Source organism: Mobula birostris, chromosome 26 (genome assembly GCF_030028105.1).
Source record: "Mobula birostris isolate sMobBir1 chromosome 26, sMobBir1.hap1, whole genome shotgun sequence".
In the NCBI taxonomy this organism is placed as follows: domain Eukaryota; kingdom Metazoa; phylum Chordata; class Chondrichthyes; order Myliobatiformes; family Myliobatidae; genus Mobula; species Mobula birostris.
The window spans coordinates 50444960-50464742 of record NC_092395.1 but is presented as its reverse complement, the minus strand read 5'-3'; the positions used below and the strand labels follow the sequence as shown (position 1 = coordinate 50464742).

Sequence of the window (19783 nt, the reverse complement as noted above, 5' to 3'; positions counted from 1 at the left end):
TCAGATCCACGGGCTGTACTGGGGGTATCAGATCCACGGGCTGTACTGGGGGGTATCAGATCTATGGGCTGTACTGGTGATATCAGATCCACGGGCTGTACTGGGGGTATCGGATCCACGGGCTGTACTGGGAAAATCAGATCCACGGGCTGTACTGGGAAAATCAGATCCACAGGCTGTATTGGGGATATCTGATCCACGGGATGTACTGGGGGTATCAGATCCACGGGGTGTACTGGGGGATATCAGATCCACGGGGTGTACTGGGGATATCAGATCCACGGGCTGTACTAGGGGTATCAGATCGACGGGCTGTACTGGGAAAATCAGAACCACGGGCTGTACTTGGAAAATCGGATCCACGGGCTGTACTGGAGATATCAGATCTATGGGGTGTATTGGGGGATATCAGATCCACCGAATGTACTGGGAAAATCAGATCCACTGGCTGTACTGCGGGTATCAGATCCACGGGCTGTACTGGGGGTATCAGATCCTCGGGCTGTACTGGGAAAATCAGAACCACGGGCTGTACTGGGAAAATCTGATCCACAGGATGTACCTGGGGATATCAGATCCACGAACTGTACTGGGGGATATCAGATCCACCGGCTGTAGTGGGGATATCAGATCCATGGGCTGTACTGGGAAAATCAGATCCACGGGCTGTACTGGGAAAATCAGATCCACGAGCTGTACTGAGGATATCAGATCCACGGGCTGTACTGGGGATATCAGATCCACGGGCTGTACTGGGGATATCAGATCCACAGGATGTACTGGGGGATATCAGATCCACGAGCTGTACTGGTGGATATCAGATCTACGGGCTGTACTGGTGATATCAGATCCACGGTCTGTAGTGGGGGTATCAGATCCACGGGCTGTACTGGGAAAATCAGATCCATGGGCTGTACTGGATATATCAGATCCATGGGCTTGTACTGGGGGATATCAGATCCACGGGGTGTACTGGGAATATCAGATCCATGGGCTGTACTGGTGATATCAGATCCATGGGCTGTACGGGGAGTATCAAATCCATGGGCTGTACGGGGAGTATCAGATCCACGGGCTGTACTGGGAGTATCAGATCCACAGGCTGTACTGGGGGTATCAGATCTACGGGCTGTACTGGGGATATCAGATCCACGGGATGTACTGGGGATATCAGATACATGGGGTGTACTGGGGATATCAGATCCACGGGCTGTACTGGGGGTATCAGATCCACGGGCTGTACTGGGGGTATCAGATCCACGGGCTGTACTGGGGATATCAGATTCACGGGCTGTACTGGGGATATCAGATTCACGGGCTGTACTGTGAAAATCAGATTCACGGGCTGTACTGTGAAAATCAGATCCACGGGCTGTTCTGGGAAAATCAGATCCACGGGCTTTACTGGTGATATCAGATCCACGGGGTGTACTGGGGGATATCAGATCCACGGGGTGTACGGGGAGTATCAGATCCACGGGGTGTACGGGGAGTATCAGATCCATGGGCTGTACTGGGGGTATCAGATCCACGGGTTGTACTGGGGATATCAGATCCACGGGCTGTACTGGGGGATATCAGATCTATGGGCTGTACTGGTGATATCAGATCCACGGGCTGTACTGGGGGTATCAGATCCACGGGCTGTACTGGGGGGTATCAGATCTATGGGCTGTACTGGTGATATCAGATCCACGGGCTGTACTGGGGGTATCGGATCCACTGACTGTACTGGGAAAATCAGATCCACGGGCTGTACTGGGAAAATCAGATCCACAGGCTGTATTGGGGATATCTGATCCACGGGATGTACTGGGGGTATCAGATCCACGGGGTGTACTGGGGGATATCAGATCCACGGGGTGTACTGGGGATATCAGATCCACGGGCTGTACTAGGGGTATCAGATCGACGGGCTGTACTGGGAAAATCAGAACCACGGGCTGTACTTGGAAAATCGGATCCACGGGCTGTACTGGAGATATCAGATCTATGGGGTGTATTGGGGGATATCAGATCCACCGAATGTACTGGGAAAATCAGATCCACTGGCTGTACTGCGGGTATCAGATCCACGGGCTGTACTGGGGGTATCAGATCCTCGGGCTGTACTGGGAAAATCAGAACCACGGGCTGTACTGGGAAAATCTGATCCACAGGATGTACCTGGGGATATCAGATCCACGAACTGTACTGGGGGATATCAGATCCACCGGCTGTAGTGGGGATATCAGATCCATGGGCTGTACTGGGAAAATCAGATCCACGGGCTGTACTGGGAAAATCAGATCCACGAGCTGTACTGAGGATATCAGATCCACGGGCTGTACTGGGGATATCAGATCCACGGGCTGTACTGGGGATATCAGATCCACAGGATGTACTGGGGGATATCAGATCCACGAGCTGTACTGGTGGATATCAGATCTACGGGCTGTACTGGTGATATCAGATCCACGGTCTGTAGTGGGGGTATCAGATCCACGGGCTGTACTGGGAAAATCAGATCCATGGGCTGTACTGGATATATCAGATCCATGGGCTTGTACTGGGGGATATCAGATCCACGGGGTGTACTGGGAATATCAGATCCATGGGCTGTACTGGTGATATCAGATCCATGGGCTGTACGGGGAGTATCAAATCCATGGGCTGTACGGGGAGTATCAGATCCACGGGCTGTACTGGGAGTATCAGATCCACAGGCTGTACTGGGGGTATCAGATCTACGGGCTGTACTGGGGATATCAGATCCACGGGATGTACTGGGGATATCAGATACATGGGGTGTACTGGGGATATCAGATCCACGGGCTGTACTGGGGGTATCAGATCCACGGGCTGTACTGGGGGTATCAGATCCACGGGCTGTACTGGGGATATCAGATTCACGGGCTGTACTGGGGATATCAGATTCACGGGCTGTACTGTGAAAATCAGATTCACGGGCTGTACTGTGAAAATCAGATCCACGGGCTGTTCTGGGAAAATCAGATCCACGGGCTTTACTGGTGATATCAGATCCACGGGGTGTACTGGGGGATATCAGATCCACGGGGTGTACGGGGAGTATCAGATCCACGGGGTGTACGGGGAGTATCAGATCCATGGGCTGTACTGGGGGTATCAGATCCACGGGTTGTACTGGGGATATCAGATCCACGGGCTGTACTGGGGGATATCAGATCTATGGGCTGTACTGGTGATATCAGATCCACGGGCTGTACTGGGGGTATCAGATCCACGGGCTGTACTGGGGGGTATCAGATCTATGGGCTGTACTGGTGATATCAGATCCACGGGCTGTACTGGGGGTATCGGATCCACTGACTGTACTGGGAAAATCAGATCCACGGGCTGTACTGGGAAAATCAGATCCACAGGCTGTATTGGGGATATCTGATCCACGGGATGTACTGGGGGTATCAGATCCACGGGGTGTACTGGGGGATATCAGATCCACGGGGTGTACTGGGGATATCAGATCCACGGGCTGTACTAGGGGTATCAGATCGACGGGCTGTACTGGGAAAATCAGAACCACGGGCTGTACTTGGAAAATCGGATCCACGGGCTGTACTGGAGATATCAGATCTATGGGGTGTATTGGGGGATATCAGATCCACCGAATGTACTGGGAAAATCAGATCCACTGGCTGTACTGCGGGTATCAGATCCACGGGCTGTACTGGGGGTATCAGATCCTCGGGCTGTACTGGGAAAATCAGAACCACGGGCTGTACTGGGAAAATCTGATCCACAGGATGTACCTGGGGATATCAGATCCACGAACTGTACTGGGGGATATCAGATCCACCGGCTGTAGTGGGGATATCAGATCCATGGGCTGTACTGGGAAAATCAGATCCACGGGCTGTACTGGGAAAATCAGATCCACGAGCTGTACTGAGGATATCAGATCCACGGGCTGTACTGGGGATATCAGATCCACGGGCTGTACTGGGGATATCAGATCCACAGGATGTACTGGGGGATATCAGATCCACGAGCTGTACTGGTGGATATCAGATCTACGGGCTGTACTGGTGATATCAGATCCACGGTCTGTAGTGGGGGTATCAGATCCACGGGCTGTACTGGGAAAATCAGATCCATGGGCTGTACTGGATATATCAGATCCATGGGCTTGTACTGGGGGATATCAGATCCACGGGGTGTACTGGGAATATCAGATCCATGGGCTGTAATGGTGATATCGGATCCACGGGCTGTACTGGGGGTATCAGATCCACCGGCTGTACTGGGAGTATCAGATCCACAGGCTGTACTGGGGGATATCAGATCCACGGGGTGTACTGGGGATATCAGATCCACAGGTTGTACTGGGGGATATCAGATCCACGGACTGTACTTGGGGTATCAGGTCCACAGGCTGTACTGGGGGATATCAGATCCACGGGCTGTACTTGGGGGTACCAGATCCACCGGTTGTACTGGGGGAATCGGATCCACCGACTGTACTGGGAAAATCAGATCCACGGGCTGTACTGGGAAAATCAGATCCACAGGCTGTACTGGTGATATCAGATCCACGGGGTGTACTTGGGGATATCAGATCCATGGGGTGTACTGGGGGTATCAGATCCACGGGGTGTACTGGGGGTATCAGATCCACGGGGTGTACTGGGCGATATCAGATCCACAGGCTGTACTGGGGGTATCAGATCCACGGGCTGTACTGGGGGTATCAGATCCTCGGGCTGTACTGGGAAAATCAGAACCACGGGCTGTACTGGGAAAATCTGATCCACAGGATGTACCTGGGGATATCAGATCCACGAACTGTACTGGGGGATATCAGATCCACCGGCTGTAGTGGGGATATCAGATCCACGGGCTGTACTGGGAAAATCAGATCTACGAGCTGTACTGAGGATATCAAATCCATGGGCTGTACGGGGAGTATCAGATCCACGGGCTGTACTGGGAGTATCAGATCCACGGGCTGTACTGGGGATATCAGATCCACGGGATGTACTGGGGATATCAGATCCACGGACTGTACTGGGGATATCAGATCCACGGGCTGTACTGGGGGTATCAGATCCACAGGCTGTACTGGGGGTATCAGATCCACGGGCTGTACTGGGGATATCAGATCCACGGGATGTACTGGGGATATCAGATCCACGGGCTGTACTGGGGATATCAGATCCACAGGCTGTACTGGGGGTATCAGATCTACGGGCTGTACTGGGGATATCAGATCCACGGGATGTACTGGGGATATCAGATCCACGGGCTGTACTGGGGATATCAGATCCACGGGCTGTACTGGGGGTATCAGATCCACGGGCTGTACTGGGGATATCAGATCCACGGGCTGTACTGGGAAAATCAGATCCACGGGCTGTACTGGGAAAATCAGATCCACAGGATGTACTGGGGGATATCAGATCCACGAGCTGTACTGGTGGATATCAGATCTACGGGCAGTACTGGTGATATCAGATCCACGGGCTGTACTGGGGATATCAGATCCACAGCCTGTACTGGGGATATCAGATCCACAGCCTGTACTGGGGGTATCAGATCCACGGGGTGTATTGGGGATATCAGATCCACGGGGTGTATTGGGGATATCAGATCCACGGGATGTACTGGGGTTATCTGATCCACGGGCTGTACTGGGGTTATCTGATCCACGGGCTGTACTGGGGATATCAGATCCACGGGCTGTACTGGGGATATCAGATCCACGGGCTGTACTGGGGGTATCAGATCCACGGGCTGTACTGGGAGTATCAGATCCACAGGCTGTACTGGGGGTATCAGATCCACGGGGTGTATTGGGGATATCAGATCCACGGGATGTACTGGGTGTATCTGATCCACGGGCTGTACTGGGGTTATCAGATCCACGGGCTGTACTGGGGGTATCAGATCCACGGGCTGTACTGGGGATATCAGATCCACGGGATGTACTGGTGATATCAGCTCCACTGGGTGTACTGAGAAAATCAGATCCACGGGCTGTACTGGTGATATCAGATCCACCGGCTGTACTGGGGGATATCAGATCCACGGGCTGTACGGGGAGTATCAGATCCATGGGCTGTACTGGGAGTATCAGATCCACAGGCTGTTCTGGGGGTATCAGATCTACGGGCTGTACTGGGGATATCAGATCCACGGGATGTACTGGGGATATCAGATCCACGGGCTGTACTGGGGGTATCAGATCCACGGATTGTACTGGGGATATCAGATCCACGGGCTGTACTGGGGGATATCAGATCTACGGGCTGTACTGGTGATATCAGATCCACAGACTGTACTGGGGGATATCAAATCCACTGGCTGTACTGGGGATATCAGATCCACGGGTGTACTGGGGATATCAGATCCACAGGTTGTACTGTGGGATATCAGATCCATGGTGTGTACTGGGGGATATCAGATCCACGGGCTGTACTTGGGGTATCAGATCCACGGGCTGTACTGGGGGATATCAGATCCACGGGCTGCACTGGTGGTATCAGATCCACGGGCTGCACTGGTGGTATCAGATCCACGGGTTGTACTGGGGGATATCAGATCCACGGGGTGTATTGGGGATATCAGATCCACGGGGTGTATTGGGGATATCAGATCCATGGGATGTACTGGGGTTATCTGATCCACGGGCTGTACTGGGGTTATCTGATCCACGGGCTGTACTGGGGATATCAGATCCACGGGCTGTACTGGGGATATCAGATCCACAGGCTGTATTGGGGATATCTGATCCACGGGATGTACTGGGGGTATCAGATCCACGGGGTGTACTGGGGGATATCAGATCCACGGGGTGTACTGGGGATATCAGATCCACGGGCTGTACTAGGGGTATCAGATCGACGGGCTGTACTGGGAAAATCAGAACCACGGGCTGTACTTGGAAAATCGGATCCACGGGCTGTACTGGAGATATCAGATCTATGGGGTGTATTGGGGGATATCAGATCCACCGAATGTACTGGGAAAATCAGATCCACTGGCTGTACTGCGGGTATCAGATCCACGGGCTGTACTGGGGGTATCAGATCCTCGGGCTGTACTGGGAAAATCAGAACCACGGGCTGTACTGGGAAAATCTGATCCACAGGATGTACCTGGGGATATCAGATCCACGAACTGTACTGGGGGATATCAGATCCACCGGCTGTAGTGGGGATATCAGATCCATGGGCTGTACTGGGAAAATCAGATCCACGGGCTGTACTGGGAAAATCAGATCCACGAGCTGTACTGAGGATATCAGATCCACGGGCTGTACTGGGGATATCAGATCCACGGGCTGTACTGGGGATATCAGATCCACAGGATGTACTGGGGGATATCAGATCCTCGAGCTGTACTGGTGGATATCAGATCTACGGGCTGTACTGGTGATATCAGATCCACGGTCTGTAGTGGGGGTATCAGATCCACGGGCTGTACTGGGAAAATCAGATCCATGGGCTGTACTGGATATATCAGATCCATGGGCTTGTACTGGGGGATATCAGATCCACGGGGTGTACTGGGAATATCAGATCCATGGGCTGTAATGGTGATATCGGATCCACGGGCTGTACTGGGGGTATCAGATCCACCGGCTGTACTGGGAGTATCAGATCCACAGGCTGTACTGGGGGATATCAGATCCACGGGGTGTACTGGGGATATCAGATCCACAGGTTGTACTGGGGGATATCAGATCCACGGACTGTACTTGGGGTATCAGGTCCACAGGCTGTACTGGGGGATATCAGATCCACGGGCTGTACTTGGGGGTACCAGATCCACCGGTTGTACTGGGGGAATCGGATCCACCGACTGTACTGGGAAAATCAGATCCACGGGCTGTACTGGGAAAATCAGATCCACAGGCTGTACTGGTGATATCAGATCCACGGGGTGTACTTGGGGATATCAGATCCATGGGGTGTACTGGGGGTATCAGATCCACGGGCTGTACTGGGAGTATCAGATCCACAGGCTGTACTGGGGGTATCAGATCCACGGGGTGTATTGGGGATATCAGATCCACGGGATGTACTGGGTGTATCTGATCCACGGGCTGTACTGGGGTTATCAGATCCACGGGCTGTACTGGGGGTATCAGATCCACGGGCTGTACTGGGGATATCAGATCCACAGGATGTACTGGTGATATCAGCTCCACTGGGTGTACTGAGAAAATCAGATCCACGGGCTGTACTGGTGATATCAGATCCACCGGCTGTACTGGGGGATATCAGATCCACGGGCTGTACGGGGAGTATCAGATCCATGGGCTGTACTGGGAGTATCAGATCCACAGGCTGTTCTGGGGGTATCAGATCTACGGGCTGTACTGGGGATATCAGATCCACGGGATGTACTGGGGATATCAGATCCACGGGCTGTACTGGGGGTATCAGATCCACGGATTGTACTGGGGATATCAGATCCACGGGCTGTACTGGGGGATATCAGATCTACGGGCTGTACTGGTGATATCAGATCCACAGACTGTACTGGGGGATATCAAATCCACTGGCTGTACTGGGGATATCAGATCCACGGGTGTACTGGGGATATCAGATCCACAGGTTGTACTGTGGGATATCAGATCCATGGTGTGTACTGGGGGATATCAGATCCACGGGCTGTACTTGGGGTATCAGATCCACGGGCTGTACTGGGGGATATCAGATCCACGGGCTGCACTGGTGGTATCAGATCCACGGGCTGCACTGGTGGTATCAGATCCACGGGTTGTACTGGGGGATATCAGATCCACGGGGTGTATTGGGGATATCAGATCCACGGGGTGTATTGGGGATATCAGATCCATGGGATGTACTGGGGTTATCTGATCCACGGGCTGTACTGGGGTTATCTGATCCACGGGCTGTACTGGGGATATCAGATCCACGGGCTGTACTGGGGATATCAGATCCACAGGCTGTATTGGGGATATCTGATCCACGGGATGTACTGGGGGTATCAGATCCACGGGGTGTACTGGGGGATATCAGATCCACGGGGTGTACTGGGGATATCAGATCCACGGGCTGTACTAGGGGTATCAGATCGACGGGCTGTACTGGGAAAATCAGAACCACGGGCTGTACTTGGAAAATCGGATCCACGGGCTGTACTGGAGATATCAGATCTATGGGGTGTATTGGGGGATATCAGATCCACCGAATGTACTGGGAAAATCAGATCCACTGGCTGTACTGCGGGTATCAGATCCACGGGCTGTACTGGGGGTATCAGATCCTCGGGCTGTACTGGGAAAATCAGAACCACGGGCTGTACTGGGAAAATCTGATCCACAGGATGTACCTGGGGATATCAGATCCACGAACTGTACTGGGGGATATCAGATCCACCGGCTGTAGTGGGGATATCAGATCCATGGGCTGTACTGGGAAAATCAGATCCACGGGCTGTACTGGGAAAATCAGATCCACGAGCTGTACTGAGGATATCAGATCCACGGGCTGTACTGGGGATATCAGATCCACGGGCTGTACTGGGGATATCAGATCCACAGGATGTACTGGGGGATATCAGATCCACGAGCTGTACTGGTGGATATCAGATCTACGGGCTGTACTGGTGATATCAGATCCACGGTCTGTAGTGGGGGTATCAGATCCACGGGGTGTATTGGGGATATCAGATCCACGGGATGTACTGGGTGTATCTGATCCACGGGCTGTACTGGGGTTATCAGATCCACGGGCTGTACTGGGGGTATCAGATCCACGGGCTGTACTGGGGATATCAGATCCACAGGATGTACTGGTGATATCAGCTCCACTGGGTGTACTGAGAAAATCAGATCCACGGGCTGTACTGGTGATATCAGATCCACCGGCTGTACTGGGGGATATCAGATCCACGGGCTGTACGGGGAGTATCAGATCCACGGGCTGTACTGGGAGTATCAGATCCACAGGCTGTTCTGGGGGTATCAGATCTACGGGCTGTACTGGGGATATCAGATCCACGGGATGTACTGGGGATATCAGATCCACGGGCTGTACTGGGGGTATCAGATCCACGGATTGTACTGGGGATATCAGATCCACGGGCTGTACTGGGGGATATCAGATCTACGGGCTGTACTGGTGATATCAGATCCACAGACTGTACTGGGGGATATCAAATCCACTGGCTGTACTGGGGATATCAGATCCACGGGTGTACTGGGGATATCAGATCCACAGGTTGTACTGTGGGATATCAGATCCATGGTGTGTACTGGGGGATATCAGATCCACGGGCTGTACTTGGGGTATCAGATCCACGGGCTGTACTGGGGGATATCAGATCCACGGGCTGCACTGGTGGTATCAGATCCACGGGCTGCACTGGTGGTATCAGATCCACGGGTTGTACTGGGGGATATCAGATCCATGGTGTGTACTGGGGGATATCAGATCCACGGGCTGTACTGGGGGATATCAGATCGACGGGCTGTATCTGGGGGAATCAGATCCATGGGCTGTACTGGGGGATATCAGATCCACGGGCTGTACTGGGGGATATCAGATCCACAGGCTGTACTGGGGGTATCAGATCCACGGGCTGTACTGGGAAAATCAGATCCACGGGCTGTACTGGAGATATCATATCCTCGGGGTTTACTGGGGGGTATCAAATCCACGGGCTGTACTGGGGGTATCGGATCCACCGGCTGTTCTGGGGGATATCAGATCCACCAAATGTACTGGGAAAATCGGATCCACGGGCTGTACTGAGGATATCAGATCCACGGGCTGTACTTGGGGGTACCAGATCCACCGGCTGTACTGGGGGTATCGGAATCACCGACTGTACTGGGAAAATCAGATCCACGGGCTGTACTGGGAAAATCAGATCCACAGGCTCTACTGGTGATATCAGATCCATGGGGTGTACTGGGGGATATCAGATCCACGAGGTGTACTGGGGGTATCAGATCCACGGGGTGTACTGGGGATATCAGATCCACGGGGTGTACTGGGAGTATCAGATCCACGGGGTGTACTGGGCGATATCAGATCCACAGGCTGTACTGGGGATGTCAGATCCACGGGGTGTATTGGGGACATCAGATCCACAGGATGTACTGGGGGTATCTGATCCACGGGCTGTACTGGGGTATCAGATCCACAGGCTGTACTGCGGGTATCAGATCCACGGGCTGTACTGGGAATATGAGATCCACAGGATGTACTGGGGATATCAGATCCACGGGCTGTACTGGTGATATCAGATCCACGGGATGTACTGGGGATATCAGATCCACGGGCTGTACTGAGGGATATCAGATCGACGGGCTGTACTGGGGATATCAGATCCACAGACTGTACTGGGGGATATCAAATCCACCGGCTGTACTGGAGATATCAGATCCACGGGGTGTACTGGTGATATCAGATCCACTGGGTGTACTGGGGGCATCAGATCCACGGGCTGTACTGGGCTATATCAGATCCACGGGGTGTACTGGGGGTATCAGATCCACGGGCTGTACTGGGGGTATCAGATCCATGGGCTGTACTGGTGATATCAGATCCACGGGTTGTACTGGGGGATATCAGATCCACGGGGTGTACTGGGGGTATCAGATCCACTGGCTGTACTGGGAGTATCAGATCCAAGGGCTGTACTGGGGGTATCAGATCCACGGGCTGTACTGGGGATATCAGATCCAAGGGATGTACTGGGGATATCAGATCCACGGGCTGTACTGGGGATATCAGATCCAAGGGATGTACTGGGGATATCAGATCCACGGGCTGTACTGGGGGATATCAGATCTACGGGCTGTACTGGTGATATCAGATCCACGGGCTGTACTGGGGGTATTAGATCCACGGGGTGTACTGGGGATATCAGATCCACGGGCTGTACTGGGGGTATCAGATCCACTGGGTGTACTGGGGATATCAGTTCCATGGGCTGTACTGAGGGATATCAGATCGGCGGGCTGTACTGGGGATATCAGATCCACAGACTGTACTGGGGGATATCAAATCCACCGGCTGTACTGGGGATATCAGATCCATGGGGTGTACTGGTGATATCAAATCCACGGGGTGTACTGTGGGTATAAGATCCACGGGCTGTACTGGGGATATCAGATCCACGGGGTGCACTGGGGGATATCAGATCCACGGGGTGTACTGGGGATATCAGATCCCCAGGTTGTACTGGGGATATCAGATCCCCAGGTTGTACTGGGGATATCAGATCCACGGGCTGTACTGGGGGATATTTATGTTTGCTGTTGTACTTTCCACCTCATGCTGCAGTCACTGGGATTACTAGCAGTCACATGGAGATGGGCCAGGGTTTGATGTCCCAGAGATTGTTTATGCTGTGAAGTCATGTTCCTGTTTACCAGGAACTCCCTCATCAATGACACAGCTTGCAAGTAAATGAGGGAATGCCTGTAGCCAACATAAAGGGCAGGAAACGAGGAATATCCTGCAGTTTTCCAATAAATGGATTTCTTGGAACTAAACAGCTGGAAAATGTGTAATTGAGGATTCTTGGGAAGGCAGGCAAGTTGGAAACAATTAAAATAGTAACAACAATGATGACAGGGAGCAAACTCTCGCTCTGGTATCAGGGCTTTAGGGCCATGGATATACTGGTGGCCTTACTGCATATTCAGGGGTAAAGAGAGTACCACCACCAGCCTCATCCTCCAGCTTCATAGTTCCTGTACCCACGCTGCCTATTTTTACCTCCTACAAACCTCGCTGTCCACTGCTCCTGCCCCACTGAATTCACGTATACACACCTTAGCTCCATTTTGTCCCCTTTAATTCTGTCGCTTCCCACTGTCAACTCTGACACTTCTCTTCAATCACATTCAGCTCCCTGATGGCTTCACTTTCACTACAGACCTCCGGCCATCAGGGACACGTTAAATCTCTCAGCTTCTTTATTGACAATAGACCAAAGCAGTTCCCCTCTGTCTGGTGGAACCTGCTCTCACCCTTACCAACTTTTCTTTTGGCTCCTCTCAATTTTTCCAGTCCAAGGTACAGCCTTGAGCATCCACATGGGCCCCAGCTATGTCTGCTCTTCTGTTGGCTACGTGGAACAGTCCATGTTCCAAGCCTTCACTGCTGATGCTCCCCTACTCTTTCTTTGCTGCATTAGTGATGTTTCATCCACACCTGCTAAGCTCACAAATTTCATCAACTTTGTCTCCAGATTCCACCCTGCCCTCAGATTTACTTGTCCATCTCTGATGCCTCTCTCCCCTTTCTCGATGTCTCTATCTCAAGCTCTGATTCAGACAACCTACTGCCATCTTTTACAAACCTACTGACTCTCACCATTGTCTTGACTGTACCTCTTTCAACCCTGTCACTTACAAAAAGATTAGCTATTCTCTCAGTTACTCCATCTCTGCCACATCTGTTCTCAGGATGAGACTTGCCATTCTACACATCTGCGATGTCCTCTGTTTTTAAAGAATGTGGTTTCCCTTCCACCACAATCGATGCTGGCCTCAGCCACACCTCCTCCATTTCCTGCATATCTGCCCTCACGCCATCCTCCCACTATCATACCAGGGATTGGGTTCCCCTCGTCCCTACCTACCGACTTACAAGCCTTATGTGTCTGGCACATTGCTCTCTGTAACTTTCACCATTTCCACCGTGATGCGACCACCAAGCATACCTTTTCTTCCAGCCCACCACCTCTGCTTTCCATAGTTCCAAACATGACTCCCTTGTCCGTTCATCCCAAACCTCTGATCATCCTCCTGGAACTTCTCCCTGCAAATGTGACAAGTGCTACTACACCAGTCCCTTCACCTCCTCCCTTAACACCACTCAGAAGCCCAAACAGTCCTTCTAAGTGAGGCAACACTTCACCTGTGAGTCTGTCGATGTCCTCTAATGTATCCAGTGCTATTGGTACAGCCTCCTCTACATCTGTGAGAACCCACGCCAACTGGGCAATAGCTTCATCAATTACCTTTGCTCTTTCCACCACAAAGGTAGGATCTCCTGGTGTCTACCCACTTCAGTTCAACTTCCCATTCCCATTCCCACATGTTGGTCCACAGCCTCCTTTGCTGCCGTGATGAGGCCAAATCAAATTGGAGGAGCAACACATCGTATCCATATGAGTAGCTTCCAACCTGATGGCATAGGCAATAATTTCTCTAGCTTCCATTAATTACCCTCTCTTACCCTCGCCTCCTTTTTCCCATTGCCTGTTCTCGTTGTGCTCTCTCACTTTATGTTTATGTGGCTAAGTGCAGCTCCGTGGCTGATGAAACCACAGTTGTTGGCCGAATCAAAGGTGGTGAGGAATCAACGTATTGGAGGGAGATTGAAAATCTGGCTGAAATGTACCTCAACATCATCGGTCAACATTAGCAAAACCAAAGAGCAGATTGTCAACTTCAGGAAGAAGAAAACAGAAGTCCATGATTCTGTCCTCATTATTAAACCCATAGTTTGATAATAAATTTACTTTGATCTTTTTGAACTCTTACCTTTCTCTTCTCCTCACATACCCATCATCTCCCTCTGATTCCCCTCCTCCATGAAGATTCTGAAGCTCTACTCTTGCCTTGGTGAGTGCAGCTCCTGTAACTCTCCAGAAGTTCAGCACCCTGACCACCCATAACAAGATGTCCCGTTTGATGGCCACCACATGAAACACCTTTGCCGTTCCACCACTGCCCGACTGTGACTGCCAGTGAACACCACCTAAAGAATTAACTGGAGTTACTTACCCTGACCACTCTGTGGTAACTCCTAAGTTAGTGATCTGTACTACAAACAACGTCAAGGGCAACAGAAACATGGGAACACCATGCCTCCATACCTCATGCTAACCAGACCTGGACATAAATCACTAGTCCTCCCTCATAGTTGGTTTAGCTCACAAATCTTTGCACCCGGCAGTGGGAACTGCTTCACGAGAAGCACAGCAGTAGTTCAAGAATGTAACTCCCCGTTATCTTCTCATGGGCAGTTGAGATGGATAAACTCAGCCTTCTTGGTTGCCAGCTTTTCTGGGTCCAGTCTATGTGTGTGGGCATGGACTGGTGAGCCAGTGGTAGAAATGTGGTGCTTGATCCCATGTTTTGTAATGTAGTGGAGAATGTGGGCTTGGTGAGGTTTGGGAATTCACCCAGAAGTCGAGTAAACTCACGTGTGGAGGTGCATACACTTGAGAGCTGTTATGGCGAACTTACTGAGGAAGCAAGGTAACGACACAAAATCCTCGATATCCACAAGCCGGCAGTTCTCAAGATCAACTAATGGTCTGGGCACACAAGAAATGTGCATCGAGCAGAGGTCTAGCCTCTTCAGCCAGGATGAAGTCCAACTGAAGCAGAGCATCACCCGTCTCCCGTAAATCTGGATCCTGCTGCTGTTGGTGGCCTCCAGGCAGGTTTCATCGTATTTGCCTTCCCATCAATAGGCGAAGGGGGAATCTAACAGGAGAAGACAGAAGGCCATGGAAGAAATAAAAAGGGAGAGTAGCACTAGAGGGAGGTGATGGGCAGGCATGGAGATAAGGTGAGGGAGGGAAAAGAGAAAGTAGGGGACAGGGCATTACTGGAAGTTAGAGAAATTGATGTTTATGCCATCAGGTTGGAAGCTACCCGGAAGGAATATAAGGTGTTGCTTCAAACTGAGTGTGGCCTCATTATGTCAGTAGAGGAGGCCATAGATGGACATATGGGAATGGGAAGTGGAATTTCTGGCAAAGTGATCACCCAATCTGCGTCAAGTCTCACCGATATATAAGAAGACACACCAGGAGCTCATGATACAGTACATGACTCCAACAGTCTCACAGGTGAAGTGTTGCCTCACCTGGAAGGACAGTTTGGAATAGTGAATGGTAATGAGGGAGGAGGTGTAGGGGCAGGTGTTCCACTTGCAAGGAGAAGTGCCAGGAGGGAGATCAGTGGGGTGGGATGATTGGACAAGGGAGACACATAGGGAGCAACCCTTGCCGAAAGCAGAAGTGGGGGGGGGGGAGGAAGGGAAAGATGTGCTTGGTGGTGGGATCCTGTTGGAGATGGTGGAAGTTACGGAAGATTAAGTGCTGGATGCAGAGGCTGCTGGGGGGAAAGTGATGACAAGGAGAATCCTATCCTTGCGGGGTGGCAGGAGGATGGAGTGAGGGCAGATATGCGCAAAATGGAAGAGGTACGGTTGAGGGAGGGAAGGGAAGCCCCTTTCTTTGAAGAAAGAGGACATCTCCGTTCTGGAATGAAAAGCCTCATCCTGAGAGGTGACGCGGCAGAGACGGAGGAATTGGGAGAAGGGGATGGCATTTTTGCAAGAAAGTGTGGGAAGAGGTATGGTCCAGGTAGCTGTGAGAGTCGGTGAGTTTGTAGTAGACATCAGTAGATAAGCTTCTCCAGAGATAGAGACAGAGAGATTGAGAAAGGGGAAGGAGGTGTCAGAAATAGACCAGGTAAATTTGAAGGCAGGGTATTGGTGGAAATTGGAGACAAGTTGATGAAGTTGACGAGTTCAGCATGGGTGCAGAAAGCAGCACCAATACGTCATGGGATGTAGCGTAGGAGTGATTAGGGAGTCAGGAAGTGATTCCAGTGTCGGCTTAGAACATAGACTGCTTCACGTAGCTGACAAACAGACAGGCATACCTGGGACTCAAGAGAGTGCCTATGGCTACACCTTTTGTTTGAAGGATTTGGCAGGAGCCAAAGGAGAAATTATTGAGAGTGAGGATGAGTTCCACTAGACAGAGAGAGTCGGGGTGGAGGGGAACAGGGTTGGGTCTGGTGTCCAGAAGGAAAAGGAATGTTTTGAGGCCTTCCTGGTGGGGGATGGAGGTGTACAGGGACTGGACATCCATGGTGAAAATAAGATGCTTGGGGCCAGGGAACTTGAAATCATTGAAAAGATCAAAGGTGTGTGAGTGATCCTGGTGAATTTCTTTGGGACTGCCTTCAATGCGTTATCCTTTCTTGGGTAAAATTGTGCACAATATCCCATGTGTGGCCTTAACAATCCTGTTTGATTGTAAAAAAATTGTAATAATTTACAACCGGTGTGAAGTATTCGAATTGGGGGGAGATGGTGGGAATGAGGAGAGAATAAAATGGTAATAGCGCAGGATTGATGTAGATGGGTGGCTGATGATAGGCGAGGACTTAAGGCCTCTTTGTGTCTTGCTGGGCACAACCAATCTGCTGCTTTCAACAGTTCAGGTTTGATTGAACTATATTTTAGTTAAAGAGGACTAGCAAGTCCTTAACACAAACCAAATGCTTTTGCTAAGGTCTAGGTGCCTATATAATTCTATATGTCAGCTAGCCCGCAATCAACATCGTCACAACTGCACTTGCCCCATCTTTGCCCAGTGCATCGGTCTGTGTGGGATTTGTAGCTGGAAGCCCACCATCTGGAGCTTTGCCTTCACTTCCCTCTGCAGTGGATGGACGATTTCTTGCTGTTGTTGAAGTGATGATGGAGGGGACATTGTTTACACATTCTGTGACATACTGCCAAGTCTGTCTGAGAACCAGCCTCCTCCACTGCTGCTGTTTCCAGGGCAACCACAGCAAGAGCTACAGATTGTGCAAATCTCACAATCAACAGATTGGCAAACACTGTGACTGGGAGTCCAGCTTGGGAACTTCCTCATTACCAAGGTCAAACTGTCTCATACACTGCATTATGTGTCCAAGCTACAGGGACCTTCTATTGTTGTGTAGCCGGGTTACAGGGCCTTTATAATATTATGGAGAGACAATAGACAGCCACTGCAGGAATATGGAGCAATACATAGAAAGTCTGAGGAACTCAGCAGATCAGGAAGCATCTATGGAGGGAAATGAGCAGCCAGGACCCTTTATCTGAATGGAACCAACCCTCCCCTCCCTCATTTGACTATCAACAGCCACCTCTGCCCATTCTTCTCTTGGATCAGTTGCCAGCTCTTGCTCCACTTCTTCCCTTCACCTTTTACACTGGCTATCCCTGCTCTATCAGCTGACAGGACTTTGACAAGTCCCATGTGGTAGGCAGGTCCTGAAGGTTAGAACAGATAGGATCCATGGTGAGTTGTAGCTATACCTCTTCACACTCGTACGCATGACAACAAACCCGACTTGAGTTGACTTAAGCAAAATTGGCTTGGTGTTTGGACCAGAGGGTAGTAGTGGGGGGTGGTTTCGCAGATTGGAGGCCTGTGACGTTCTGCAGGGGATTGGTGCTGGGTCCTCTGTTTTATAGAACTCAGAGCAGATATTGCACTGAACTAATGAGGCTACCGTCACCCAATCATTTCTGCAGAGGCACCTGGTTCATATCACTCCATTCTCTGCATATTCAGACTGGTAGGTTATTGGCTTCTGTAAACTGCCCCTTTTGTGTAGGTGAGGGGCAGAATATGTGTATGCAAGATGGGGGGGGGTGGGCACGTAGATGGTGTTGGTGAGTCTATAGCGAGAATACAAATGGGAATAATGTAGGATTAGTGTAATTGGATGGCTGATGATTGGCATGGACCAGTTAGGCCAAAAGGCCAGTTTGCATGCAATGGCTAAAAGCCTACCTCTGAGATCCCTTTTAAAATTCCTTCTTCTTTCCTTAAGCCTTTTCTATGGCATAGGAAAAATACTTTGTCTACCCCATCTGTGGTTCTCATTATCTTATATATCTCATCCCTCGGTCTTCTTCACTCCAGGGAGACAAACCCAACCTATTCAATCTATTCCCACAACTGAAGTCCTCCAATCCAAATAACATTGTGGTGAATCACCTTTGCATTCTCCAGAGCAATCACAATCTCCCTATAGTTTAACGCACACAAAATGCTGGAGAAATTCAGCAGATCAGGCAGCATCTATGGAAAGGAATAAACATTTGATGTTTCAGACTGATATCCTCCAAAATCTAGGCCTTTGTACCTCTCTCTGCAACTAAATCCTTGACTTCCTCACCAAAGACCACAGTCAGTGTGGATCAAAGATGACATCTCCTTGCTGACAGTCAACAAAGGTGCATTTAAAAGATTCAGTACGAATAGCACACGTGACATGTGGCGAGGGCTGCATACCATCGCTGACTTCAAAGCCAAACGTTGCGGCACCGCCAACATTCTGGCCTTTTTCCCAAATGAGCTTAATCATTTTTATGCTCAGTTCGATGTCGCTAACTCTGAGCCTCCGAGGAAAACCTGCAACCTGCTCATCTCTGAAACTGAGATACGCAGATGTTTCCACCGAGTGGACAGTCACAAGGCTGCGGGACCAGATGGCATCCCAGGGCGAGTACTCAGGATGTACACAGCACAAATGGCAGGTGTGTTTACTGACAATTTTAATCTCTCCCTCTCCCAGTGTAGAGTGCCCTCCTGCTTCAAAACATCCACCATTGTCCCTGTACAAATCCAAAGTAACATCTCTGAACGACTGGCGTTCTGTCACACTCACCTCAATAATAACCAAATGCTTTGAGAGGCTGGTCAAGGACTACATCTGCAACATGCTGCCATTCACACTGGACCCCTACAATTCACCGACCAACACAACTGATCGACAGATGATGCAATAGCCAAAGCTCTACATACCGTCCTTACACATCTGGAGAAGAAGGTTGTTTATGTGAGAATGTTGTCCTTGGACTACAATTCAGCATTCAACACCATAGTGACATCCAGACTCAACAGGAAGCAGGTGGTAACTCTCAATACAGGAGCCCCTCAGGGCAGTGCACTGAGTCCCGTCCTTTACTCCCTGTATACCCATGACTATATCACACCCACAGCTCTAATCTGCTGATTA

General features: G+C 50.8%; 1 protein-coding gene across 4 annotated transcripts in view; it reads left to right on the top strand.

Annotated features, from left to right (window-relative positions):
- LOC140188287 (lipoprotein lipase-like) overlaps window positions 1–19783 on the top strand; it is an 86986-nt gene that overhangs the window by 63959 nt on the left and 3244 nt on the right. For 2 of the 4 annotated variants that reach the window (XM_072244385.1, XM_072244390.1), the window contains one exon: window positions 14261–15843. The exons of the other annotated variants lie outside the window; for them this stretch is intronic. In XM_072244385.1, the coding sequence (XP_072100486.1) occupies window positions 14261–14378 (118 nt within the window). In that variant the 3' untranslated portion in view covers window positions 14379–15843. Of the gene's footprint in view, window positions 1–14260; window positions 15844–19783 lie in introns of those variants that run through there. 4 annotated transcript variants of the gene reach the window in all.